Here is a 24,536-nt window from a genome sequence, read left to right as displayed (position 1 = left end):
AAGGTTAAGCCCAGGATGCGAAGCATACTAGCCTTTATTTTAGTTGTTGAACCACTGTTTAGCCTGGTGAACTGCTGTTGCTTGGCTATATTTGGTTCGGCTAGACGAAGAAACAACTCATGCGTTACTCTGCTTCGCCTTCAAGAGTGGAACGCGACAGCGTTCCCATCGACCCGCCAAGGGGTGTACGACAATGGGCTACGGCGCAGCGACTACGCGCCCCGCATTGGACGCGGTGAGCGTCGAGCAACGCAGCGTTCGGCGCGGCAACGAAATGTGCGCCTGAGCAAGAGACGCACACCTGAGAAACAGCTCGTTTCTAAGGCAACACCGCATTCACTAGAGGTGCTTTTGTACCGCTTTGAAGCATCGTACTCGTGGCTCGACTCCGCGTTCGGCATTCGAGGAGGAAGGACGCGTGATGGCTCGCTCCATGCGAGGTTCTTTGGCGGCCGCCGTTGGCCGCGGTGACAGGTTTTCTTCGGCACCCTCGGATTATAGGATGTTGCTGCCTACATTGCCTTCAGGCGAGAGCATGCAGCAGTGCGTTTTTTTGCACGGGGACCTGGCAAGAAGGCCATATCGGCTGGAAGATTTTCGCGAGCCATTGGAGGAAGCTGGTATCATCAAGAACATCACGGGTATTGGAGCCTACCAGATGAATCACGTCTGGCTAGTCAAGTTGCGCAGCAAGGTGGACAAGGATGTTCTCGTGAAAAAGGGTGGACTTCAAGTCAAGGGCGGCTTCTGCGCTGTCATTGACCCCGTCCAACAAGACGTCACCGTGAAAGTGCACTGGGTCGACTTTGCTGTCCAAAGTGAGAGCTTTCGGCAAGCGTTGAGTAGCTTTGGTGACGTGCTAGACGTGTCGAATGACAACTGGTCCGTCACCGGTTTTGAACATGCGACGTCCACGACGAGAGTCGTGCGAATGAGACTTAAGGAAGGTGTTGAGCTTGATGACCTGCCTCATCTGTTCAAGTTAGGAAGTGGCACTGTACTTCTTGTGGCGCCGGGCCGGTCCCCGCTATGTTTGAGGTGCCGCAGGCAAGGACACATTCGACGGGACTGCCAGACGCCACGTTGTGGTGTGTGCCGGGCGTTCGGACACGAAGCCAATGATTGTGCAAGGAGCTACGCTAGAGTAACCAAAACGGTTCTCCCTACAGAACAAGACCAAGAGAATGTAATGGACGCGGAGGAGACCGAAGAGTCTGCCCCGAACAGCAACACCAAGGAACGCGAAGACAAGGCCCGGGAGACGGACGCCGAGAAAGCCGAAGGGACGACACCTGAGAGCCGCGATTTGAGGAACGCAACTGAGGAACGTGCCGAAATAGGCGACACGCAAGAGCCACTGCCCTTAAGTCAAGCAAGTGAAGAGGAAGACATGAGCGACAGCACCGAGATCACTACGGCCGAAGACCAAGCAGACGCTACGGGGGCGACCGCGGCACGCGGGAAGCGTCCCAGAACAGGAATCCCGAAGTTGACGGAGGACAGCACCGAACGCAAGGTTAAACGCCTGGAGCGTCAGTGGCATCGCGTTGCTGGCGCCAAGGGTAAAAAATATGTCCCCGAAGTCCGGTCGGCGTCTTCGTCGCCGGTTCGGGGTCAGGAACGCGAGAAGTAATACCCCGGTATTCCCACTGCAGGGTAGAACCACGGTAAGCGTTGTACTGGTGGTTCGCGCTTACAATCACCATGATTAGTATACCTGCACCATTACGCATCGGTACGCTCAATGTACGGGGTCTAGGGGCCAGTCGCAAGCAATATCAGGTCAAACGCATAATGCAAGAAAGAGACCTGGATTTGCTTGCGGTCCAGGAGACTAAGGTTAGCACAGAGGAAGCGACCGAACGCTTGGTAGCAAAATTTTCTTTTAGGTACAATGTATGCGTGAGCCATGCGGTGGGAACATCAGCCGGGTGTGTATTGTTTGTTAAAAATTCAATTGGCATTGTCGTTGAAACGGTTACAAGTTGCTTGCAAGGACGTTTTGTTTTGTGCGATCTTTCTTACGGGGAAGCGAAATTTAGATTTATTTGTGTCTATGCACCTACAAAGCCGCATGAGAGATGTCTGTTCTTTCGCGAATTGAGTATGTATTTTGATTGTGAGAGGTGCTTAATCGTGTTGGGTGACTACAATTGTGTCCTTAATCAGGAAGACCGTTCAACCACTGCTCGTGTAAATGATGAAAGTGCTGTGTATCTTAAAGAATGCGTGAGCAAATTCTCTTTAAATGATGTGGCACAGTTTGCAAGAGGTGGAAGTCGCCAGCACTTTACACACTTTCAAGGCACCAGCCATGCACGACTAGATCGAGTGTATGTGTGTTCGGAGATTTCACCTTTTTGTCAGAACTACGAGGTTGATACCGTTTCTTTCAGTGACCATTGTTTAGTGACCTTCGAGATCGGCCAAAAGCAAAAAAGGAAACTTGAATGGGAAAGGTGGAAATTGAACGCCAAGCTTATCAAGGATGACGTGTTCATAGATAAAACAAAAAAAGAAATAGAGCAGTTTTTTAATGACACACTACGCAGTGCCGCAGAGAAATGGGAGTTATTTAAACAAAGGGTAAAATTGAACGCTATAGAAAGAGGTGGGCATATAAAATATCAAGCTCAAAAACAGGAACAAGGTCTGCGGCAGGAGCTAGAGGACTTAGTGCGAATCAAAACAGCTAATCCGGGTTTGCTGACGCAAGAACTGCAAGACATTAAAAGAAAACTAGAAAGCTTAGAGGAGGATAAATACAGAGGTGCAGTTATACGTGCACGTGCTGAAAAATATCTCGCGGGGGAAGTACCAACAAAGCGAGCTTTATCAGATGAAAAGGCGTACGCTCGAGGAAATGAAATATTGGAAATAGAATATAATGATAATATATCCAAAGAACAGAAAGTTATCATGATGGCATTTGAAAGTTACTATAGAGAATTGTTCGCTTGTCATGAGCCAAAGGTGCCGGGCTACGAGGATGACTTCTTGGCAGAAATGCCGAAGCTAGGCAAAGAGGAAACGAATTTATTAGAAATGAATATTAGTATAGAAGAGATTGAGAGGGCTATTGAGGAACTAGGCTCGGGCAAATCTCCCGATCCGGATGGGATTAGTGCGACATTTTACAAGGCGTTCAAGACGGATATGGCAATAGCATTGCATGAAGTATTTTCAGAGGCACTCGAGCGGGGGTCTTTACCTCCATCGTTCAATCGTGCGCACACGGTACTAATCCCAAAAGGCAAAGATAGAAATACGTTACTGAAAATAACAGGATACAGGCCAATCACGTTGACAAATGTAGACTACAAGGTTTTCATGAAAGTTCTTGCAGCAAGGCTGCAGGGAGTTATACGGAAGTTAGTTGGACCGCATCAGACATGCGGCATCAGGGGCAGGAAAATATTTACAAATATTCATACAGCCAGAAGCATTTTAGAATATTGCGATAGCGCTCTCCTCAAGGTAGCGATACTGCAAATAGATCTAGCTAAGGCTTTTGACATGGTACCGCATAGTGTTCTCTTTTTATTAATTAATCATGTAGGACTTGGTTCCGTCATATGTAAAGGCATCAAAATGGCATATCAAAGTTCATGTACCAATTTAATTGTTAATGGTGAACTCTCACAACGCATACAAGTACTCTCTTCCGTTCGACAGGGTTGTCCGTTAAGTCCTTTACTTTTTGCTTTATTTTTGGAGCCGCTCTGTAGAAAAATAGTTAATAGTACAGAAATCAGGGGTTTTAAGATACAGTCCTGTGAAGTACGTGTTCTTGCTTATGCGGATGACGTTGCCCTATTTGCTGTAGATAGGGAGAGTGTTAGCGCATTATTAAGAATTACTGAAAGGTTTTGCGAGAAAAGCGGTAGTGAAATCAATAAGCAAAAGTGCATTGGTCTCTGGCATGGACACTGGAGTGCCACGCCCGGTGTTTTTGAAAATATCCGGTGGCTCGCGACACCTAGCTCTTACCTGGGGGTGCCTTTGGATGGGTATCGTGAAAGCGAGTCACTCTGGCTCGAAAAAACGGATGAAATGCGTGCGATGGCCGATGCATGGGGTGGCCGCGAATTGTCGATTTTTGCACGTGCCACTATTTGTAATGTTTTTCTCGCTGCGAAAATTATGTATCTTCTGCAGGCACTGTATTGTACACGTAAGCACATTCAAAAATTTCACCGAATCTTTGCCACGTTTATCTGGTGTTCTACGTGGGAGCGAACATCAAGGACAAATTTGTTTCGTCGAGTAAAGAAAGGTGGTCTGTCGGTGTGCCACTTGTTTCTTCAGCAAGTTGTATCACGTTTCATATTGATAAGGGACGAAAGAGACCCGTTTTTGTGCAGTTTTTTTTCAAACTATGTTAGCAGTTTCTATGCCTGATTTTTTTGTTTCTTCAGCCATTGGCCCTCATTACACAATTTCAAGGTTCTTGCGTGAAGTTGTAACGTCCTATCGTTTCCTTAGGGCGCGATTCTCTCTTGAGTACCTCTCTAATGTAAAAAGAAAGCGTCTTATGAAGGATCTCTCTGAAAGTGTGTTCCCTGTTCCAATGTATCGGCTAATGTTTCAAGAAGGGCCTGGGCAAGACGTACTTAAAAGGGTTAAAAATATGTGGATACCGGCAAACGTTAAAACATTCTTCTTCAAGCTTCACACGGGAACCTTGCCTGTTAAAACGTGGTTGGAGGAAAGAGGAATTTATGTGCCATGGGGAAGCAGATGCTTTCTGTGCAACAAAGCTGAAACGATCGAACATGTTTTCATTGATTGTAATAATGCCATATTCTTTTGGGATATATTACATAGAACGTTAAAGATAGACCTACCCCTCAATCCACATGGCATTCGTTTTTTACCACCTGAACACGATTTTGATCAGATGGATGTCATCTTTTTACTTGGAATGCACGCAGTCTGGCGTAGTCTGTTGGCATATAGACATTGTGATGTTAAAGGCCGATCTGTGTATGAATATTTTGTGGAAATGGTTGTGAAGGTACGTGACGTGTACAAGACGAAGGACTGTGATGAAGCTGTGGTGTCAATGCTTGACACTTTGACACATATAAAACGAGTGTGATCTAGGATCACAATCTCTTTTGAAGCTTGTAGCCAAGCTGGAAATAAAGAAAAAAAAAGTACTCGTGGCTCAGTGGTAGCGTCTCCGTCCCACACTCCGGAGACCCTGGTTCGATTCCCACCCAGCCCGTCTTGCAAGAGTTGAGCCAAAGCCACTTCTCCTCTGTCGTGACGTCACGGTGTCACGTGGTATTGAAGGCGACACCGCCGCGCCTGAGGAGCTGGGTTGAGCTCTCGTAATATGCTTCGCATAAAAGGGCTTTTTGCCTCTTCACCACGATCCTATAGAGTGCATGCATGTAGTCTTACACTGGACGTCATTATTTCTTGTTATGTTCAAAATGAGAGAATTCTCTCGTAGAACAGATTCGTTCAATAGTTCTTTTTTTTTTCCTAGGTTTATAGAAGAATGGAATACACTGCCTAAAGAAGTCACATATATTACGTTGAACAAGCTATTTGCGTAAATACTGTGTTGTTCTCGTGTTTTGCGAGTGTTTACTGCTTGTCACAACTGCTTCGATGTTTTCGTAGTGCTTGTGTTAATGAATCATGTCTTCCCTCCCGCTGATGTGTCACTTTATGACGCTGTGGGTAGAATAATTAATTAATTTTGACAGCCGCTTTACAGCGTATCACTCTGAGCAATGCCTGTTGAAAGATGTTGCCGCTCTCAAAATGTAACGGAGCTGTTCCTTGCCCAGTTTATACGAGAGAGAGAGAGCAAGAACAAGAAAGGCAGCGAGCTCAACCAGACCAGCATCCGGTTTGCTACCCTACACTGGGGGTGTCTGCTATAGGACTTTTTCGGATAGGAACGGACTCATAACACTGCGGCAGCATGGCTTGGTGCTCCCTGCTACTGTGATGTCTCGGCAGGACAAATGTCGGGGAACTGCGGTCAGGCCGTAGCCTTCAAGCCACGATTACAACCACCGTCACATCTATTAGGTCGCCATGCAGAAAAGAAAACCACATGGAGCTTGGAAAGTTCGTTGGTGTCTGCTCACGAAGTCACGATTGTACACTGTGTTTCTTTCTTTTAATATCATTCTAAGGTCATAATGATTCCCACTCGTGAATAACATTATAAGGGCTTTGATGTCTACTGTGTGAGAGTGGGTGGAGGCTAGTATAATCATGCTACTCGTGAGTTATGCGCAGATGCAGTATATGAGCTTTTTCAGTTTCTGTGTTTGTAATACTTTGTTTTTTCTTGTTGCACAGTTATTCTGTTAGCAACACTTTTTTTAGCAGTGTACCGTGTCTGGCTATTTGTTCTCTCCATCAGCCTCCTCTTATCTAGAAGCTTGAACCTTTAGTTGTTACGTCAAAATGGCAGGCTTTTTCCTATCGAAATTTTTTTCATTTTGTCGTATCTCATAAGTAACCACAACCGCCGCAGCTCGCACGAAGTAAACTGAACGTCGTTTAACGGTGGTTTAATTATTTGTTCTGTGGAATTGTCGTAGTCACCGGGCACCCGTAAAGACGGGGCCTCGAAATCGAGCGTGCGTATTTTCGGCGCGCGTCGGTCTCTCGTGAACGGTTCGGAAGATGATGTACGGAGCTCCCGCCGCGCATCTAGGAGGAGGTGGACGAAGGCGGCTGGACGTCCTCCTTACGCAAGGGCTTGAACAGCTGCCTCGTGAACTGGAAGGAGTCGCTGGCCGACTTGCCCACGGTGCTGCCAGCGCCTTCGGCCCACGTCTGCAGGCGGGACGCCGCGTTGTTGAAGCTCAGCGGGAACCCGTCGGCCACGCGCTGGAACTGGCTACCTGCAACGGACAGTGTTCTCCTTGAGCAAATAACTGAAGCAGCGTCTCGACACAACTTCTCGTAGAGCTTTATCACATCACATGGGAGTGCAATACGAATGAAGAATTCCGCAAAATAGAAAAATCCGAGTGCGGAGCAGTGGGAGAGCGTGCTCTCCAGCGACGACCCTATAGCCTCCAACGGAAGCTGGTGGATCATGCCCGACGAGCAGCCACGCTCAGTGGTGCCCTGGAATAGGGGCGCCAACCATGCAGGCCGCAGATCGTCATCAACCAATAGAAGATCAAGACATCCGGCCCGACCGCTGAATTAATCTTTCTAGAGTAATAAAGTTTACTTCCTCCTCCTCCTCCTCCTCTCGTAGAGCGGTTTGCCTTTTCGCAGACACCTATACTTCGGACCGCATGTAAAATTCATACGGTGTATAAACAAAAGTCAACAAGTATGTTTGGTCTATCGTGTCCCATAAACTTGCAATGGGGATTTGTTTGCAGAGAGTCTGTAAAAAAGATCGGTCGACAAGAAATTCGAGGCCGTAATTCCGCTCTTACCTATAGACAATCGGTAAGAGATGCGCACGGTCGTAACCGAGGCTGCCATATTGTTGTACAGCCAGCATGGTGAAAAAGCATACGAGTTGGGAAACAATATGGCGCGTGCGGGCATCTCTCGAATAGTCGTTAAAGTTTTCTCAGGAAGTGGCCTGTAATTCCTGTTATATATTGTTTAGATTAATATTTGTGAGGCCAGTGACAATTCGGTTACAATTAGGAATCGGATGGGCTTATACGGCTATGAATTGCTGCGGCGCTAACATATACAAAGAAAAAATGAGCCTCCATTACTTTCTATGCTCAAAAGCGTGCTTACAAAATTTTGTACTCTAACTAGTGTTGAATAAAACGGTTATATTCAATCCAGCTCCTGCAACGTCTCTACGTGGACGCATACTCACGTGTTACATTGCCGCTGTCAACGTTTACGCGATCGTGAAATCAGACGAGCCTGGTTCTTCTGCTAGCGCGTCTGTCTATCAATTATTCCACGTTGAGGCAATACCAGCGTACTGAGACATTCAATTTTAATACATCGTACCCATAGCTCATGGGCTGTAAGCGGAATGTTGAGTGAGAGGGAGGTGACAGTACTTTTCGAAGGGTGCAGTTCATTGTCATGGAATTGTTAGCACTGTAGTACAAACAATAAGAACCATGATAGCAAGCAAGTACAAATATGCAAAAAACGCACACAAATCTATACTAATATACACAATAAGCAACATACAACACTATACAATATGTTATAAATTACTTCTCCTTATGGCACTTGAGTGACGCCTATCGTTCTTGTTGCTGTTAAGCCGCTAGGTTGTCAGTGTGCAGCTTGTGGATATATATATATATATATATATATATATATATATATATATATATATATATATATATATATATATATATATATATATATATATATATATATATATATATATATATATATATATATATATATATATATGTGTGCTTTTAATGCAACTAGACACACAGTGTGTCTTTGATACCGATACTGAAATCAACAATGCTCAGGAGTGAGCGTGCTTAGGCGACACGAAAAGGTTGTGCTACTCTTGCTAGACACTCGAAAAATTAGCTGTGCATGGGTGACGGTCACTGCAGCTATAGTGAAAATAAGTGTGAGGAGGCTTGTGGACGCGGATGAGCCGCAAGCCCGTTCATAGCCGTGGCCAGTGCTGCGGGCGAAGGCCTTAAGACCAGCCCTGTAGTGCCCGAAAAGCAATGTGGTGCACCCGACACTCAGAAAAAAAAAAGAAAAAGAAGCGAGAAGTGGTAGCACTCCCTAGTGATATCCTCACACGAGCCGCTTGAAAGGTAAGGCTCGGCACTGTGTACGTTATTTAATCGAGAGTGACCCGCCGTGGTTGCTCAGTGGCTATGGTGTTGGGCTGCTGAGCACGAGGTCGCGGGATCGAATCCCGGCCACGGCGGCCGCATTTCGATGGGGGCGAAATGCGAAAACACCCGTGTGCTTAGATTTAGGTGCACGTTAAAGAACCCCAGGTGGTCAAAATTTCCGGAGTCCTCCACTACGGCGTGCCTCATAATCAGAAAGTGGTTTTGGCACGTAAAACCCCAAATATTATTAATATTAATCGAGAGTGGAAATACGCGCGGATACCAAGGTAGGGAGATTTGATAAGTCCATTTCGATCGCAAGGAATAAATTGACTTCTGTGAGGCAGAGCCAGTCTGAGGTAAATGCGATGTGCCTTTGCAAGCTAATGGAAAATATCTCCGTCGATGATAACGAAGGCGCAGGAATGGGTGCTAAATTAGCAGTCTCGTTCGTATAAGACCAACAAACAAAGGAATACAATGCACGAAAGAGGATACACAGGAGCATATACAGGGTTTTTCTTTTTTTCTTAGGTGATAAAATTTTTTGTAAAGAAAGCTATATGCGCAGAGACTGCGCCGTTCTTGCAGAGGAGTTCCTAAGCGAGGCATACATACCTTGCCGCTATAGCGTGAGTTTCAGAACACTATCAAAATTGAATTACTTTTTTTTGTGCGTTGGGAGCAATTGTTTAAATGTTAAATTTGAAGGCACTCACGTTTTAATGCACCCTATTTGTTTTTTCTGTTGAAAAACGCCCAATTCGACATAATCATCATTGAATTTTAGCTGTAAATACAGGAAATATTAATGGGAGCCGTGCTCGTCGGGAGCGCAGGAAAGGCAGCCCCGCTATATCATATCAGACGGAAACGTCCCGTGATGAAAAGCTAGTTTGAGTTTGAAACAGGACGTCTCGGCCAGTCGTAGCAGGTGCTGATACGCACGCTCTGTCTGGTAAGTATATGTGCGGCTGTGCGCCATGTCTGCATTTTTCGCGACCTGCCGTCATTCAAACTTCGTCACACACTTCTTCACGAGGTGTTCCCGTCTGACGTAGCGGCGGGAGTCGCTGGGGCCAACGTTTCGATCACCGTTGATCACTTCAAGTTGGCGCCTACACGTGAACCTCCGTCTTGTCCAGCATCATATTCTCAGAGTGATATGCCAATACGGTAGTGATAAGCCAATACGGTAGTGATACGCCAATCAGAGTGATACGCCAATACAGACTCGGCTTGCCTTCGCAGGCCGAGTCCCACGATCGACCGTCGAGACGCCGACTGTGGTTTCAATGTTGTTTCAATGCGTTCAATGTTTCAGTGCGCTTCAATACGATGAGCCGACAGCTTACCGACTGATCTGAAGGCATCCAGGAGTCCGCCGGTAGGAGCTGAAGAAGGGTCGACCTCTGGCTCTGGTTCCTTGGCAGGCGCCGCCGAGACAGCTGCTACCAGCAGAGTCATGCCAACCAGCGCGAGAGCGTAGCGACTCATGGTGTAGATGTTCAGAAGAACGCTAGAAGGTTCTGCGGATAATTGCAAGAATAGTCATTCCTTCATAAGATCCTACTTCTTTCGATGTGCTGCGATGCGCTTGCTATGCAATGACGCATGCGGTTCTAAACAGACAGACGCATCTAATAAGAAGACTGTGTGTGTGTGTGTGTGTGTGTGTGTGTGTGTGTGTGTGTGTGTGTGTGTGTGTGTGTGTGTGTGTGTGTGTGTGTGTGTGTGTGTGTGTGTGTGTGTGTGTGTGTGTGTGTGTGTGTGTGTGCGTGTGCGCACGTGTGTGTGTGTGTGTGTGTGTGTGTGTGTGTGTGTGTGTGTTTGTGTGTGTGTTTAGAGAGAGAGATACGGTCCTTTAGGTGCAAGATGGCGCGTATGGTTAAGTTACGTTGCAAAGCAGATAAAAAAACTTGTAGTCGTTAACCTTAATTACCTCACTGAGCAGCTGCCCAGAAGGTAAAGGTAATCAGAGTAGTGAAGGCCACATAACAACACTGTCCTAGTGCATCTACTTCCAATAATGACGTCAGGACCAGCTCCGCTGCAACCTTGGCCCGAATGGTCGCGAATTTGCAGTGTCTTGCGTCACGTCTATGGGCGGAACTTCTAGATGCTTATCATCAAGCTTGCATACGAGAACCGATATTCATCAGCTCCGGTTCGCTGCCTCCATCGGCAGGACAATTAGACCTTCATATCTTTATTCATTTCATATCGGTAACCTTCAATTTTCTAGTGACCAACAAGTGTTTCGTCAACCGTTTCATCAAGCCTTAAGCGACATCATTGACACGCACAGCTTCATCACGACAGCATAAATAGAGCATGAAGCTGCGCCTATGTCAAAGTGGTATAGATGGGTGGGAGCCTCACAACATAAATGCATAAGAAGACCAGATAAATTTATATGCGTTGTTTCAATCTCGAGTCACACACCTCAATGACAGGCTATAGGTTTACGAGATGGAAAATGAGGGACATTTACTAGTACTATTAATATGAATGAGCCTAGTGTGCCTATTAGTCCAGTTAATGAAAATTACAGCAAGAAATTCTCGAAAGAATAGAATAAACTCTCTACATTCCTCGACAAAACAATAGCAATGAGGTTACAAAAGTATACCGATGTATGTGTCCTGAAATGCGATAAGATCATCTAATACATTACACATTATACTGCCCAGCCACGCCGCGACAGCGTATCACCCCGACAACTGGAAGAAAACAAGGCGCTAATTAGCACCCGGTACACGACGCTCTCCCGATTTGACTCTACGGTGACCTTGCTCTTCACAACGTGACTCTTTTCAGCACGTGTCTCTCATCAAGCCTTCTGGGTGGCCGGGGAACGAGTGCGCAAATTTCCAAGCAATCACGTGGGCTTTCTGAAGCTGTAAGCATAGCAAACCAGTTTTTCGTTTTTTTGTTTTTTTATTTTTTTTATTGCTACAGTCGTAGTACAACAAGGAAAGAAGATGGATACAACGCGCCAGCTGTGGTGTCTGTTTCCTTCTTGTCATCAGCGTCACCAGCCATATGACAAGCTTTCGTGTTGTTGCGTTTGAGGAAGCAGCACGCGATGAAGCACTCATAAGCCTCGGGAAACAGTTAACCGCCCAGCAACGTTAGCGTTCCTCCTATGTGCAGTGGCGGCGTTGATGAACGTGAGGTCAACTTCATTGCAAGGACTCTGAAACCTTTTCTCGTTTCCTTAAGGTCTCCTGGACTAGCCGCCATTACTTCTTTCCTTCTTGGCCCATGCTCCTGGACACAAATTAAGCATGAGGAGTCTGGAGTTTGCCCGTGCGTCCCTCTGGGCGTTACCTGTTCTGTTACTATAGTTCAACGCATTTACCTTACGTAGTTCGCGTATTATCTGTTCACTTATTACAGCACACAACCTTTAGCTGACGAAAACGCACCAAACAACACAACAAGTGTTGGACACCCGGTAAACTATGTGCATGCAGGCGACAATCAGCGTTAAAATAATGCTACTCTGCGGTTTTCACTTTCGATCGAGTTTATCTTGTGGTAGAATCTCCGCGGCCATACGTCTGAAATTATGCTTCCTTCGAGTCTTCATCGCAGTTACTCGTCTAGGAGTTGAACATAGAAGAGTAAAAAAAAAATATTTGTCTGTGTTTTACGTTGCACCTTTCAGACCTGTAAATACCGCTATACCCTCTAACCTTCACTATTGGGACTCGTGGTGGGAGGCCTCCAAATAAGTACATCGCTAAAGTGCAAGCCCTGAGCTAGTTGGCGATTAATTATCCGCAAAAGGGCGGCGCACGCGAAAAACACAACACGAAAGATAGCATTGAGGCGGTATACGATGTGCTTTGATCTGGCGCTCATTGCTCTTTGTCTATCATAAAATAAGTTGACTATACAACTTTTAACTCTCGATAAAACCCTGTAGCTTCACTCCGCGCTCCGTTAGCAAATTAACTCTCGCGCATAGCGGTGCATCCTCTCACATCAAATATCTAAGCAAACAAACACCCAAACAAAATAACGTTATGCTTCTTTCTGGAACCATTATTAGCCCTCTAACCACAGCGAAGACTGTTACAACGCATTCTTGCGGGGGAAGAAAAAATCAAAACTTCGCGACGCGACCGCTACAATGCTTAGAAAAGAGAGGACTCACTTGAAGCCGAGATAGAGCGGTGTCACCGATGCCTGCCTGCTACAAAGTGCGCGTCTTGTCTTCGGACCGCCGCTGCCGTCTCTACCATTCTCACTTTTTTTTTATTCGTTGCATTTATTTTTTTCTCCAAGGCCTCTCGAGAGTGAGGAAAGCGGTGGAGCAGCTAACCTGCTCCGCCACTCTTCCCCCTTCGCTCCTCTTCCCATTTGTGACGTCAGCCGGAGCCCCGCCGGAGAAGCCGTACAAGCGGCGTGACGCGTAACGACACCTATTCCCGGAAAGGCGTCAGCGCGTTCGACTCATCTGTACGCCCTATCTCGTGCTCACGTATACGATTTCGATTGGTCATGCAGCCTGGTACCCCGTTTGTTTTTCGCGGGTCTATTAACATGAGAAGAAGTCTCAAGGGCAAATTACGTAAGCGCGGGCTCCGTTGACAACTCCCTCGAGGAAAACCGCGCCCGAATGAGTGTTACGTATAGCCGCTGCGGGAGCATGCTCAGCTAAGATTAGCCGAGCGACCCACGTGGCTTCGCGCGGACTTAGCACAAACTTTATCATGCAGACCACGAGAACCGTCGAGTACTGAGTTATTTTCCACCTTCGAAGGCGAGTTCTTGAAGAAGCGAAAAAAAACTTGCGCTGGCCGAGTACTCCGTGAGTCGTGCATTTAGCCAGGCGCGCCGTTTTCGTTAGATGGGCCTTGATTGGGTATTTGTATGTACGCGTCGATATGATGCGGTGCTTGACAGCTTTGCAACACCTGTCATCGTTCCTTGCTCTCTTTTTTTGCTGTATTTCTTTTATGAACATACTCGCATTGCTTTGCTCCATGACAGGCTTTACCCTTCAGCCTCGTTGAAGTAAGGGCTAGTGTGAAATTGACGTCCGTTGAACGTACTGAAGCTGACTCAATCCTCGTACTTTTATTACGTCATCAGGATTAGCTGTCCATGTGTTGACACGATTTTACTATATATCCTAAAGCATTACGTTTCAGCCCCTTTTGCTGGACTTCGACAGCCGAACAGGGTAGAAGTTTGTGAAGATGGCAATACAGTCTCATAGCGTAAAGACAAGGCTAACTGGTTACTTGCTCGAATGTATGTTGGCAATTCGGAGCTTCTGCCTACTCCGCTTCAATCGTGCTTGCAGACGGAAACTCGACACATAGCTGCATTGCGAACAAGGTATAGAACTGATTAGCGACAATGCTGTAAATCTAAAATAATTGAAAAGGGAAAATAGGAAAAATACAAGAATGAAAAAGATCAAATATGAAATCACGTTCAGGACACTAGGCTAACAGCAACGAAAAAGAAACATAATAACCCGGATCAACAACTTCTAAGCTCGGACGTCATGTCAGTTTCGATCGCTTGTCAGGTGCGACTGCCATTGCTTCGTGCACTTCATCTGTTTGTCTCTGTCTTTCCATTGGGGGCGGAAAATGAGTTTCAGCAAACTGCTCAACCTGCCTTTTGTCTTTCAAGTCAGCTTTCTTTGAAGCCGTGGACAGCCCCGTGCCATGGACAATAAAAATGGTATCCCACTGCATTTAAGAACGCGTTCACGCTGGCGCGCTTCGACAGAGAGTTTCAGGTTTTTTTTACAAGAAATGAATTTGGCCGCGCTTCGAGAATAGTTTCAAAATAAAAAAAAAACATCCTGCGATCTCTATGTAATTCAAGCACGCGTCAAATGGATAACGCTACAAAATGTGAGACATATCCTGGCACGCTAGCTGTTTCACCACGAGCTCGTGAAAATTTCTCGCATCCAGCTTGCTCAAAAGGCATCTTGAAAACACATCTTCCCAGCTGAATTTGGTGACTAGGTGATTTCACGAATGATAATTTCGGACACAGTCTGAATCACGGACGTCCTCAATGCTCAATATAAATACTCAAAGTTGAACTCGAACCGCGGCTTTGAGGATTGATATTGCCCCTACTAACTTGAAGCATATAGGTAATGACGTGTGCGTAGAAATCTCTCACAATAACTATACCATACTTAAGGAATGAAAAGTTGTCATCGTAAGAAAGTGGGAGAGGAAAACATTACATTTCTTTTGATATATGGTTCCGTATCACCGTTTGGTGACCACGATGACACCGATGGTGAGGTGCGTTGCTTGCACCCTTCAGTGCAGAGGACGTGGGTGAGGGGTGATATGAATGATTCGGTTGTGGGTGAGTGTTGTCGGCGTGTCCTGTGGATTTATGACGCAGCTCTCCCAATTAGCGGGTGGAAGGAGCAGTAGAAAGGGAAAGAACGCACGTCGAGGGCATGTCAAGTTGTTGAGTAAAGCAACCGAGTGGCACTGTTCAAGTGGTCGCTGGTCGCCATCGCTTTAAACATCGCTTTGAATGGTGTCGTGGCCGTCCGTCCTGCTATGTGCGTGGGCACAACCCCGATGCCCTTCACGAGTGACTTGCCCTTGATCACGCACCTCTGTTGCGAACTAATTTTCCTGTTCATTCTTTTTTTACACAGACAGCCATTCTTCCAACCTTAACCGACTGCTCCAGCCGCTCGGTACAGAGGAAAAAACGCAGTCGGTCTTGAAAGCGGCAAACAGCCCTGAAAGCAAAGCAACCCTTCGCGACAAACTCCTTTCCGTGCCGCGGAGCAGATCTTTATATCCAAGCACTGTTGTACGCCCAACGAAGGCCGGACGGCTTACGACCTTCGGGTCAGCGTATATCTCGCGCCTGCTTTGCACGGACTCACATCATCATCTATTTTTAGTTTTGGTTTTGTTTTTGTTTTTCTGTCTTGGTCGTCGTGTGTACTCGTACTGGTGTGAACGTCGTCGCAAAGTGAGAGAAAATGGTGCGGTAGAGAAACATATTGTTACGGTGAAGTGAAGGAAGACGTTGAATTGGACTAGAGAAAGACGAAGTCTGGCGGTTGCCTGAACGCCATATCCATCATTTGTAAATATAAGCTATTTTACACTCGTGGGCCTGCTTTCTTCCCGCAACATTTTGGTGGAGGTGCGGGGTACCACCACGGAACTTCGCAGCGGACGTCATCTACCTGCTGCCACAATGGCAAATCAACCGACACAAGCGACAACGCCTCGGCAGCCCGTGCCCACGGTCATCCTCACTCACCCACGGGACCCGGGAACATTTTGTGGCACGGACAACGTCGACGTCGAGGACTGGCTTACGATGTACGAGCGAGTGTGCGACAACAACAGGTGGGATCCTACAATGATGCTTGCAAACGTAATATTTTATCTGAAGGGAACTGCGAAGCAATGGTATGACACACATGAAGCTGACCTAACGAGCTGGGATGTTTGCAAAGAAAAAATGCGAGACCTGTTCGGCAGACCTGTCGGTCGTCAGCTGGCAGCTAAAAAAGAACTTGCGTGCCGCGCTCAGACGTCCACAGAATCCTATGTCGTGTACATACAGGATGTGCTGGCCCTCTGTCGCAAGGCTGATGACAACATGACCGAGGCAGACAAGATTGGCCATATATTGAAAGGTATTGCAGACGATGCCTTCAATCTCTTGATGTGTAAGGATTGTGCCACTGTGGATGCAATTATTAAGGAGTGCCGGCGCTTCGAACAAGCGAAGGGCCGCCGCGTCACTCAAACTTTCGACCGGTTGCCCAATACCGCCGCGACATCTTCTTGCGAAGACCCGCCGCGGTTCGTTCAGCCCGCAGGACCGGAAGAAATAACGCGCATCGTTCGCCGTGAGCTTGAGGCCATGGCCCCGGCTCCCGTTCGTTCAGACTGTCGGGAAAGCGTACCCGCTATCTCCCTTATACAAGCGGTCGTTCGGGAGGAAATAGCAAGTTTGGGCATTCCATCTCTCTGCTCAGTCCGCCATACCAACACCTACCAAATTTCTCCGACCGCTCGCTCCCGGACGCAAAGCTTTCCACCACTCCGTCGCAACCCAGCTGAATGGCGCACAGCGGATGATAAACCCATCTGTTTTAATTGTTCCGGTATTGGACACATCGCCCGTCATTGCCGCAACCACTGGTCGTCGCCTCCTCGGTGGTCGTCTCCGAGTCACTACAGCCAAGTACCCGACAATCGCACTTTCTCGCCCTATACGCCGACTAGGAACATCAACGCCGACAGTGCTCCACCAAGATCCAGCCGATCCCCGTCTCCGCAAGGTCGTAGGTCCCGTTCGCCTCTCGTTCACCGCTCTTCGTCCCCTTCTGCAACCGGTCGCTTCGCTTCGGGAAACTAGGCGGTGCAGCTCCCGGAGGTGAAGCTGCAACTCCGACCCGGCCCACAAATCCTCTATTGACCCTGCCTACATGTGGAAACCTGCTGGACATTGAAGTCGATGGCGTTCCTGTTAGATCTCTCGTTGATACAGGAGCGCAGCTTTCAGTTATGAGCGCTGCTCTCCGCCGCCGGCTCAAAAAGGTTCTGACCCCCGCCGTACCGTGCACCGTGCGAGTCGCCGATGGGAGTACGTCACCTGTCCTTGGAATGTGCACAGCACGTGTGACCATTGGGGGCCATTATACCGTTGTTCTATTTATCGTCCTTGAACACTGCCCACACGACCTAATTCTCGGCCTCGACTTCCTTTCGAAACACTCTGCCCAAATTGACTGCTCCGCAGGTGTTGTACAGTTGGACCTGCCGCTTCCTGCCGACGCAACCACTTGTGCTCCACACCGCTTATGTGCTGCTGAATTTGCAAGGCTGTCTCCACAGGCTGCTACAAATGTCCTGCTGACGCCCTGTCCTCCCGTACCTGATGGCGAGTACGTCCTGTCGCCGCTTACTGACGTGGTTTTGTCGCGTAATATTGCCCTACCGAGCACCTTAATTCGGATCCGCGAAAACTGCGCTCGCGTGCCTATCCTCAACTTTGGGTTCTCGTCACATGTTTTGCCACACGGTATCGCCATAGCGCATATCACTCCTTTGGAAGAATTTCAGATTTCTTTTTTGACCTCTGAATCCTTCCTCAGTACGAACGGACCTTTGTCATCCACTCCTTCGTACTCGACGCCTACGGACGATGTTTCTAAGATGATCGCCCCCGACCTTCCTTCCGAGCAAACAATAGCTCTTCGTCATCTCCTGTCATCTTATCGGGACATCTTTGATTTGGACGACCGTCCACTTGGCCAGACATCTGTTGTCACGCATCGCATCAACACCGGTGACGCCAGCCCCATTCATAGGCGGCCATATCGTGTCTCGGCAACAGAAAGGGCCATCATACAGAAAGAAGTAGACAGGATGATGGACAAGGACATCATTGAACCCTCCAGTAGCCCGTGGGCATCACCGGTTGTCTTAGTAAAGAAAAAAGATAACTCGTGGCGCTTCTGCGTTGACTACCGTCACCTCAACCGGATAACAAAGAAGGATGTTTATCCCTTGCCTCGCATTGATGACGCTCTTGACTGCCTTCACGGATCCCAATACTTTTCATCAATTGACCTCCGCTCCGGCTATTGGCAGATTAGCGTCGATGAGATGGACCGCGAGAAAACCGCCTTTGTCACACCGGACGGTCTGTACCAATTTAAAGTCATGCCCTTTGGATTATGCAATGCGCCAGCTACATTCGAGCGCATGATGGACTCTCTCTTGCGCGGCTTGAAGTGGTCTACATGCCTGTGTTACCTCGACGATGTGATTGTGTTTTCGCCGAACTTTGAGAGCCACCTGCGGCGCCTCACAACCATACTCTCCGTGTTTCGCAGGGCTGGCCTTCAACTAAACTCCTCCAAGTGCCATTTCGGTCGCCGTGAAATTAACATGCTTGGTCATCTCGTCAACGCCGCCGGAATCCAACCTGATCCACAGAAAGTTCACGCCGTGCGAAATTTTCCTGTACCTTGTTCAACGAACGATGTCCGTAGTTTTCTGGGCTTATGCTCTTATTTTCGGAGATTTGTGAAAAATTTTGCGGACATCGCTCACCCTCTCACTGACCTTCTTAAGAAAGACGCCTCTTTCTCTTGGGGACCGCTACAGGAGAAAGCCTTCTCTACCCTGATTGAGCGGCTTACCACTTCCCCGATTCTCTCCCACTTTGACCCTTCTGCGCCCACTGAAGTACGAACTGACGCGAGTGGTCATGGCATCGGCGCTGTCCTCGCTCAGCGTCAACAGGGCCAAGACCGTGTCATCGCTTACGCTAGCCGCCGCCTTTCCACGCCCGAGCGAAATTACTCCATTACTGAGAGAGAATGTCTCGCGCTCGTATGGGCGGTCGCGAAATTTCGCCCGTACCTTTTCGGTCGGAGCTTCTGCGTTGTCACCGACCATCACGCCCTCTGCTGGCTCTCCTCTTTGAAGGACCCAACTGGACGACTTGCACGTTGGGCATTGCGCCTACAAGAATATACATTTTCTATTATATATAAGTCAGGACGCCTGCATAAAGACGCTGACTGCCTGTCCCGCAATCCCGTGGATCAACCGGACGATACCGATGCAGACTCGGACATCAGTATTCTGTCCCTCTCCGGCTTCCTCCACATTGGCGACGAGCAGCGCAAGGATCCTGTTCTTCGAACACTTATGGAACGCCTCAGCTCCTCGCCCAATGACCCGTCCCTTCGGATGTTCACCTTGCGCGATGGAACTTTATACCGTCGTAGCGTTCGTCCTGACGGCCCGGAGCTCCTCCTAGTCGTCCCCAAGCACCTTCGACTCACCGTGCTCCAGCAACTTCATGACGCTCCTACTGCTGGACATCTGGGCGTCACTCGTACTTACGACCACCTGCGGCGCCGCTTCTTCTGGCCTGGCATTTATCGCTCTGTGCGCCGTTATGTCGCTTCTTGCGACCTGTGTCAGCGCCGGAAGACGCCTGCTATGCCTCCCGCTGGTTTGCTTCAACCCATTGATATACCTTCAGAGCCCTTCTTCCGTGTGGGCCTCGACCTCCTTGGTCCGTTTCCAATTTCCATCAAAGGAAACAAATGGATTGCTGTAGCAACCAATTATGCCACTAGATATGCCATCGCACGAGCCCTGCCAACCAGCTGCGCTACAGATGTCGCCGACTTCTTACTAAAAGACGTCATCCTGCACCACGGCGCCCCTCGCCAGTTGCTGACGGATCGCGGCCGCTACTTTCTATCGAAGGTCGTTGATGATCTGCTCCGCTCCTGTTCTACAGAACATCGGATTGCTACCGCGTACCACCCTCAAACGAACGGCCTCACCGAGCGACTCAACCGCACACTCACTGAAATGCTCGCCATGTACGTTTCCAACGATCACCGCGACTGGGACGTCGCTTTACCATACGTCACTTTCGCATACAACTCGTCCCGTCACGACACGGCCGGATTTTCACCATTTTTCCTTTTGTACGGCCGCGACCCCACCTTGCCTTTTGACACGTTGCTACCTTCCGCAGTACAGTCACCCAGCACTGCTTACGCTCGCGATGCTATTGACTTAGCCGCCCAGGCCCGAGATGTCGCCCGTCATCGCCTCACAGTCTCGCAAGCTTCTCAAAAGCGACGCTACGACCTTCGGCACCGAGACCACCATTTTTCACCTGGTTCCCTTGTCCTTCTCTGGACGCCTTCACGTCGTGTCGGCTTGTCGGAAAAATTACTGTCCCGTTTTTCTGGTCCGTACCAGATCTTACGCCAACTGTCCGACGTGACCTACGAGATCGCCCCACTCGGTCAGCCTTCCGTGCCTCCCAACTTAACCAGTGATGTTGTTCACGTCACCAGGCTCAAGCCCTATGTCCCCCCAATAAGTGAGGCTGTTTAACTTGCACCGGGACGGAGCTCCCCCACCGGGAGGGTGATGTTACGGTGAAGTGAAGGAAGACGTTGAATTGGACTAGAGAAAGACGAAGTCTGGCGGTTGCCTGAACGCCATATCCATCATTTGTAACATCCCGCAACAATATAATCAAGCTTTCTGGAGATCGTTCTTGGTGAGAGAAAGAGAGGTAGAGAGATTGTTATTTACTTACTTATGGCTGTGTCTTTAATGAATTTACTGATTTTACTGAAAGAACATCTACTATAGAACGAGAAATCGTCATTTACTGACTTATGGTAGTGACGGCAGGCATGCTGCTTGCGTCTAAAAGGCACGCGCACGAAGTTTGTAGTGCACAGCACAAGTCGAGACAAGTAGAAAGAACATGGCACACCCACACGTGCGCAGAGGAAGTGCGTGCGTGCGTGCGTGCGAGAGAGAGAGAGAAAAAAAGAGGACATAATCCAAATAACAACAAAAAAATACCAAATCAGCAGCATGAAATCCTCACTGTCGGAATCTGCGCGCAGGGAACGAAGCTTTCATTAACGATGCGGGCGCGCTGTATAGTTGATGCTGATGTCTTATTCGAAACTGGAACACAGGTGATCAGTAGCATAGATAGATATAAAGGGGATCTTATCCAAACCTCGTTCATTTTTTACGTTTAGTGTATTGCTCGGCTTTGGGATAAAGTGACCCGGCAAGCGTCTGTTGACAAAGCTAGAGAACATCTCATTCCGCCTTCGCTCATCGAGGCTGTAAATTTCAGCCCTTATTGGTTATCTAGAAACTGGAACTTTAAGCAATATGCCAATTTTTTTTCTTTACGCGCTTATCAGGCCTATTTATCATATAAGCACGAGCTATAGGTCTAGAAACATTTTAGTGGCACCTTTATCGTGCCTATAAATTCCTATATGAATGCTGGTGCCTATATTGAATTTTCGTACCTAAAAACGCGTTTTCTATGTTTTTCTCTAGCCTCATCTTGTTTATAATGATATCACGCCCGCTAGCAAACTTGGCTGAAGGCAGCGCATTATTAAACAAACACTTTACCGCGGAGTAAGGTCTGCTAATAACGGCTTTACAGCACACGATAGTGTCGCATTCGAGAAGGGCTCAGACTGCTCTACGCAACGATACACTTGAAGGTGATCTAGCGTGCATACTAGTGCGCTAACTTCACGTTTTTAGCCTACGTCACCGGGAAAGTTGAATGCGCAACTCTGATCTGTAATGTCGGGCTCATTTGGCACGCTCAGGAAAGGTTCGCCGCAGTCCGAATTGTACCTGTTGCTGAGAGTTGGTTCGAAAGTCTCAAACCGTGTCGGACAAAAATCAGGGGCTTTGGCTACTGAAAGAAGTGTCATGGGTTCTGGCTGGCAGAGCGCATTGGGACATTGAAGGTTCGGCAGTACGACTGTGTGCCGCTAACTTAGGTGGATGTTGACCGTGTACGTTTTCTTCACGCAAACTGATATACTAATTGAAAAGAAAGGCATAACATCAAGCCGGATTTTTTTTTTTACATGATGGTTCTTTGTCACTGCTTTCGTGTCCTTTCTCGTGGTGTCTAGTCGCACAAGATTTCAAATAAATCTTGTAATTACCTACGAAGCGAGCCTCATTTCGTTTTATTTAGAAAATAAAATTACTGTCACATAACCGATTAGCAAAACGTGAACAAGGTGAATGCAGGAGCCAACGTTTCGACAAGTGGACTTGTCTTCTTCAGGGCCTTGTCTTCAAGTCCACTTGTCGAAACATTGGCTCCTGCATTCACCTTGTTCACGTTTTGCTCATCGTCTTGAATTTCCATCTCCCGCATTCCCCGTCTTTTCCCTGGATATCACATAACCGGAGTTTCGTGGGCTGTGTTTAGAAAATCATAGTTTATCCTCAGATTTATCCTCAGTTTATCCTCAGCGGAAGTTCTTACTAATTCACCCTATACATGGGGCCTAAAAGACAGTTTTCGGCCTCTATATATACCTTAAATGACAGTTTTAGTGCCTGTTATAGGCGCCTAAACCAAATTTTTCATTTCCTAAACATCCTGTCTTTATGAGCTTATTGGCGCTGATCTGAACATGGTCCTCTTATTATACATGGTCCTTTTATTATACGAAGGCGCTCCTGCTCTTGCTCAGGCACCTTGATGGGTCACGGAAATTAACTTCTGTTTTGTATGCTTGCGTATGATGCACGTAAGCGTGTTATCTACAATTCTATCCATGCGCCGTTTAATTCATAATGAGTATATCAGTTGGAGTAGTCATGCCAGGCGTACGGCGAGGCAAGCCTTTCAATGTGTGGTAAAGAATCGCTTTCTCTCACTTCTCTCTCTCCTTCCGTGTCATATTTATTTTCCGGTATTCGCAGCTTTTGTTTTTGAGTAGAACAAAGGAGAAAGAGAGGGGAGTAAAAGTGTGGGACGAGTGCTTTAATGGCTCACCTTCGTGTTCCGTAGTTGTTTTATTTTTATTTATTTGTTTGTTTTTATTCTTAATTTAGGTCAAATTTTCCTTCCTATATTCGAGGCGGTAGGTATCAGTGAACTATTGCTGCAAGGCTACATATGTTTACGGAGAAGGCCCATCACTGTACCGAAGACGACGGTGAGAACAGTGTATTGTTGTGCCATTACCACAAGCCCGGATCCCGAATCTGCAAGATGCAGAATCTATCCTGCGAGCGCCATAATTCTCCCTTCACAAGTCAAGATGCTGCGCCTTCGTGCGGGAGAAGCCTCGGCGGAGCAGCGTGTTTTGACGTGTCCGCGTGTGCCCGACGGCCCGGCGCCGCACCTCCCTTGCCTGGAGGTCACCGCGCGCGCGAACTTTGAACCGGGTGGCCAGCGCGGTCGCTGGTTGGACCCTTCGGACGACCGTCGTGTGCTGACTTTGTATTGGGCCGTTTGAGTGACAATGGGCCTCGGGGATTATAAAAGCAGCGACACGCCGCTCGAAAACAGGATCCGCCGACCCCACCTGGAGAGAGGGTCGCTCCCGACTGGGGTGAGATGTGTCACGCGTTTTCGCTGGACGCCGTCGTGCGAGAACAGTCGCGTTTGTGTGAGCTCTCGGCCCCACTGCCGATCCGTTTATGTCCTGTATGATAACCTGTATATAATGTATAAAGTACCTTTTGTTATTCTCATCGACGCCAGGCTCGGAGTCTTCGCTACCAACGCTCTGTCACGAAACGGGTGAAGAGCGCTACGGGACCACAAAGCCGTAATCGTGGTGCAGCGGTGCAAGTTCATAACACTGGTGGCACCGGTTGGGATTCCATAACACTGGATAGCAGCTACGGGATTGACCGGCATCAGCTACCTCGGCGCGGTGAGTGCCTGAAGTTTACCTCAAACACCAGACTTTCTCTGACACAGGTTATAGTAGCTCAGGGATTGACTTGGTGTTGCATTGTGTTTAACCTTGTGTGTTTCAAGCCTAGTAAGAGTGTTTTGAAAACCAGGGGATGCTGAGAGGGTAAACAGGGCAGTGTGTGAAATACTTGCATATGTCTTACTAGTAGTGTTATAGTAGCGTACGGCAGGTATATTCAAAAAGGGTAAACAGCAGGAGGACAGTGTGAACGATGGAGAAGTACAAGGTGAAGGAACTTCTCGAAATTTGTGAGGAGTTGGGCATTGAGTTGGGCTCAACCAAAAGAAAGAATGCGATCCTTGAGGTCATGAGGACTGGGGACGTAACGGCTGAGGAAGCCGCTGAGGCCTTGGCGGGTATCAATGAACGTCGGGAAAGGGAGGAGAAGGAACGTTGCGAGCAGGAAAGGAGAGAACAGCAACGTCGCGAGGAGGAAA

At 47.9% G+C, this 24,536-nt stretch overlaps 2 protein-coding genes across 2 annotated transcripts; one reads left to right on the top strand and one right to left on the bottom strand.

The window, feature by feature from the left end:
• The first annotated feature begins 408 nt into the window (after positions 1 to 408).
• Positions 409 to 6,379, top strand: LOC139059196 (uncharacterized). The gene is made up of 2 exons (XM_070537269.1): positions 409 to 1,667; positions 5,805 to 6,379. Exon 1 carries the CDS (start codon positions 422 to 424, stop codon positions 1,631 to 1,633), a length of 1,212 nt encoding a protein of 403 aa, XP_070393370.1. The 5' UTR covers positions 409 to 421; the 3' UTR covers positions 1,634 to 1,667; positions 5,805 to 6,379.
• A 147-nt stretch (positions 6,380 to 6,526) lies between these two features.
• Positions 6,527 to 13,098, bottom strand: LOC135919968 (uncharacterized). Its single transcript, XM_065453989.1, has 3 exons — positions 12,955 to 13,098; positions 10,145 to 10,318; positions 6,527 to 6,878 (listed from the first exon to the last, which is right to left on the bottom strand). The coding sequence occupies exons 2-3, from the start codon at positions 10,284 to 10,286 to the stop codon at positions 6,685 to 6,687; spliced, it is 336 nt and encodes a 111-aa protein (XP_065310061.1). The 5' UTR covers positions 10,287 to 10,318; positions 12,955 to 13,098; the 3' UTR covers positions 6,527 to 6,684.
• Between the last annotated feature and the right edge of the window lie 11,438 nt (positions 13,099 to 24,536).

This window comes from Dermacentor albipictus, chromosome 4 (genome assembly GCF_038994185.2).
Source record: "Dermacentor albipictus isolate Rhodes 1998 colony chromosome 4, USDA_Dalb.pri_finalv2, whole genome shotgun sequence".
Lineage (NCBI taxonomy): Eukaryota > Metazoa > Arthropoda > Arachnida > Ixodida > Ixodidae > Dermacentor > Dermacentor albipictus.
Note: the sequence above shows the minus strand (reverse complement) of the source record. Positions and strands in the feature narration are given on the sequence as shown.

Bases quoted from the DNA above. Each gene is read 5' to 3' on its own strand.
- LOC139059196 (XM_070537269.1), top strand. From the start codon at position 422: ATGGCTCGCTCCATGCGAGGTTCTTTGGCGGCCGCCGTTGGCCGCGGT.
- LOC135919968 (XM_065453989.1), bottom strand. From the start codon at position 10,286: ATGAGTCGCTACGCTCTCGCGCTGGTTGGCATGACTCTGCTGGTAGCA. The intron at 6,879-10,144 runs GTAAGCTGTCGG...TGTCCGTTGCAG, and splicing joins GGATGCCTTCAGATCAGTCG to GTAGCCAGTTCCAGCGCGTG.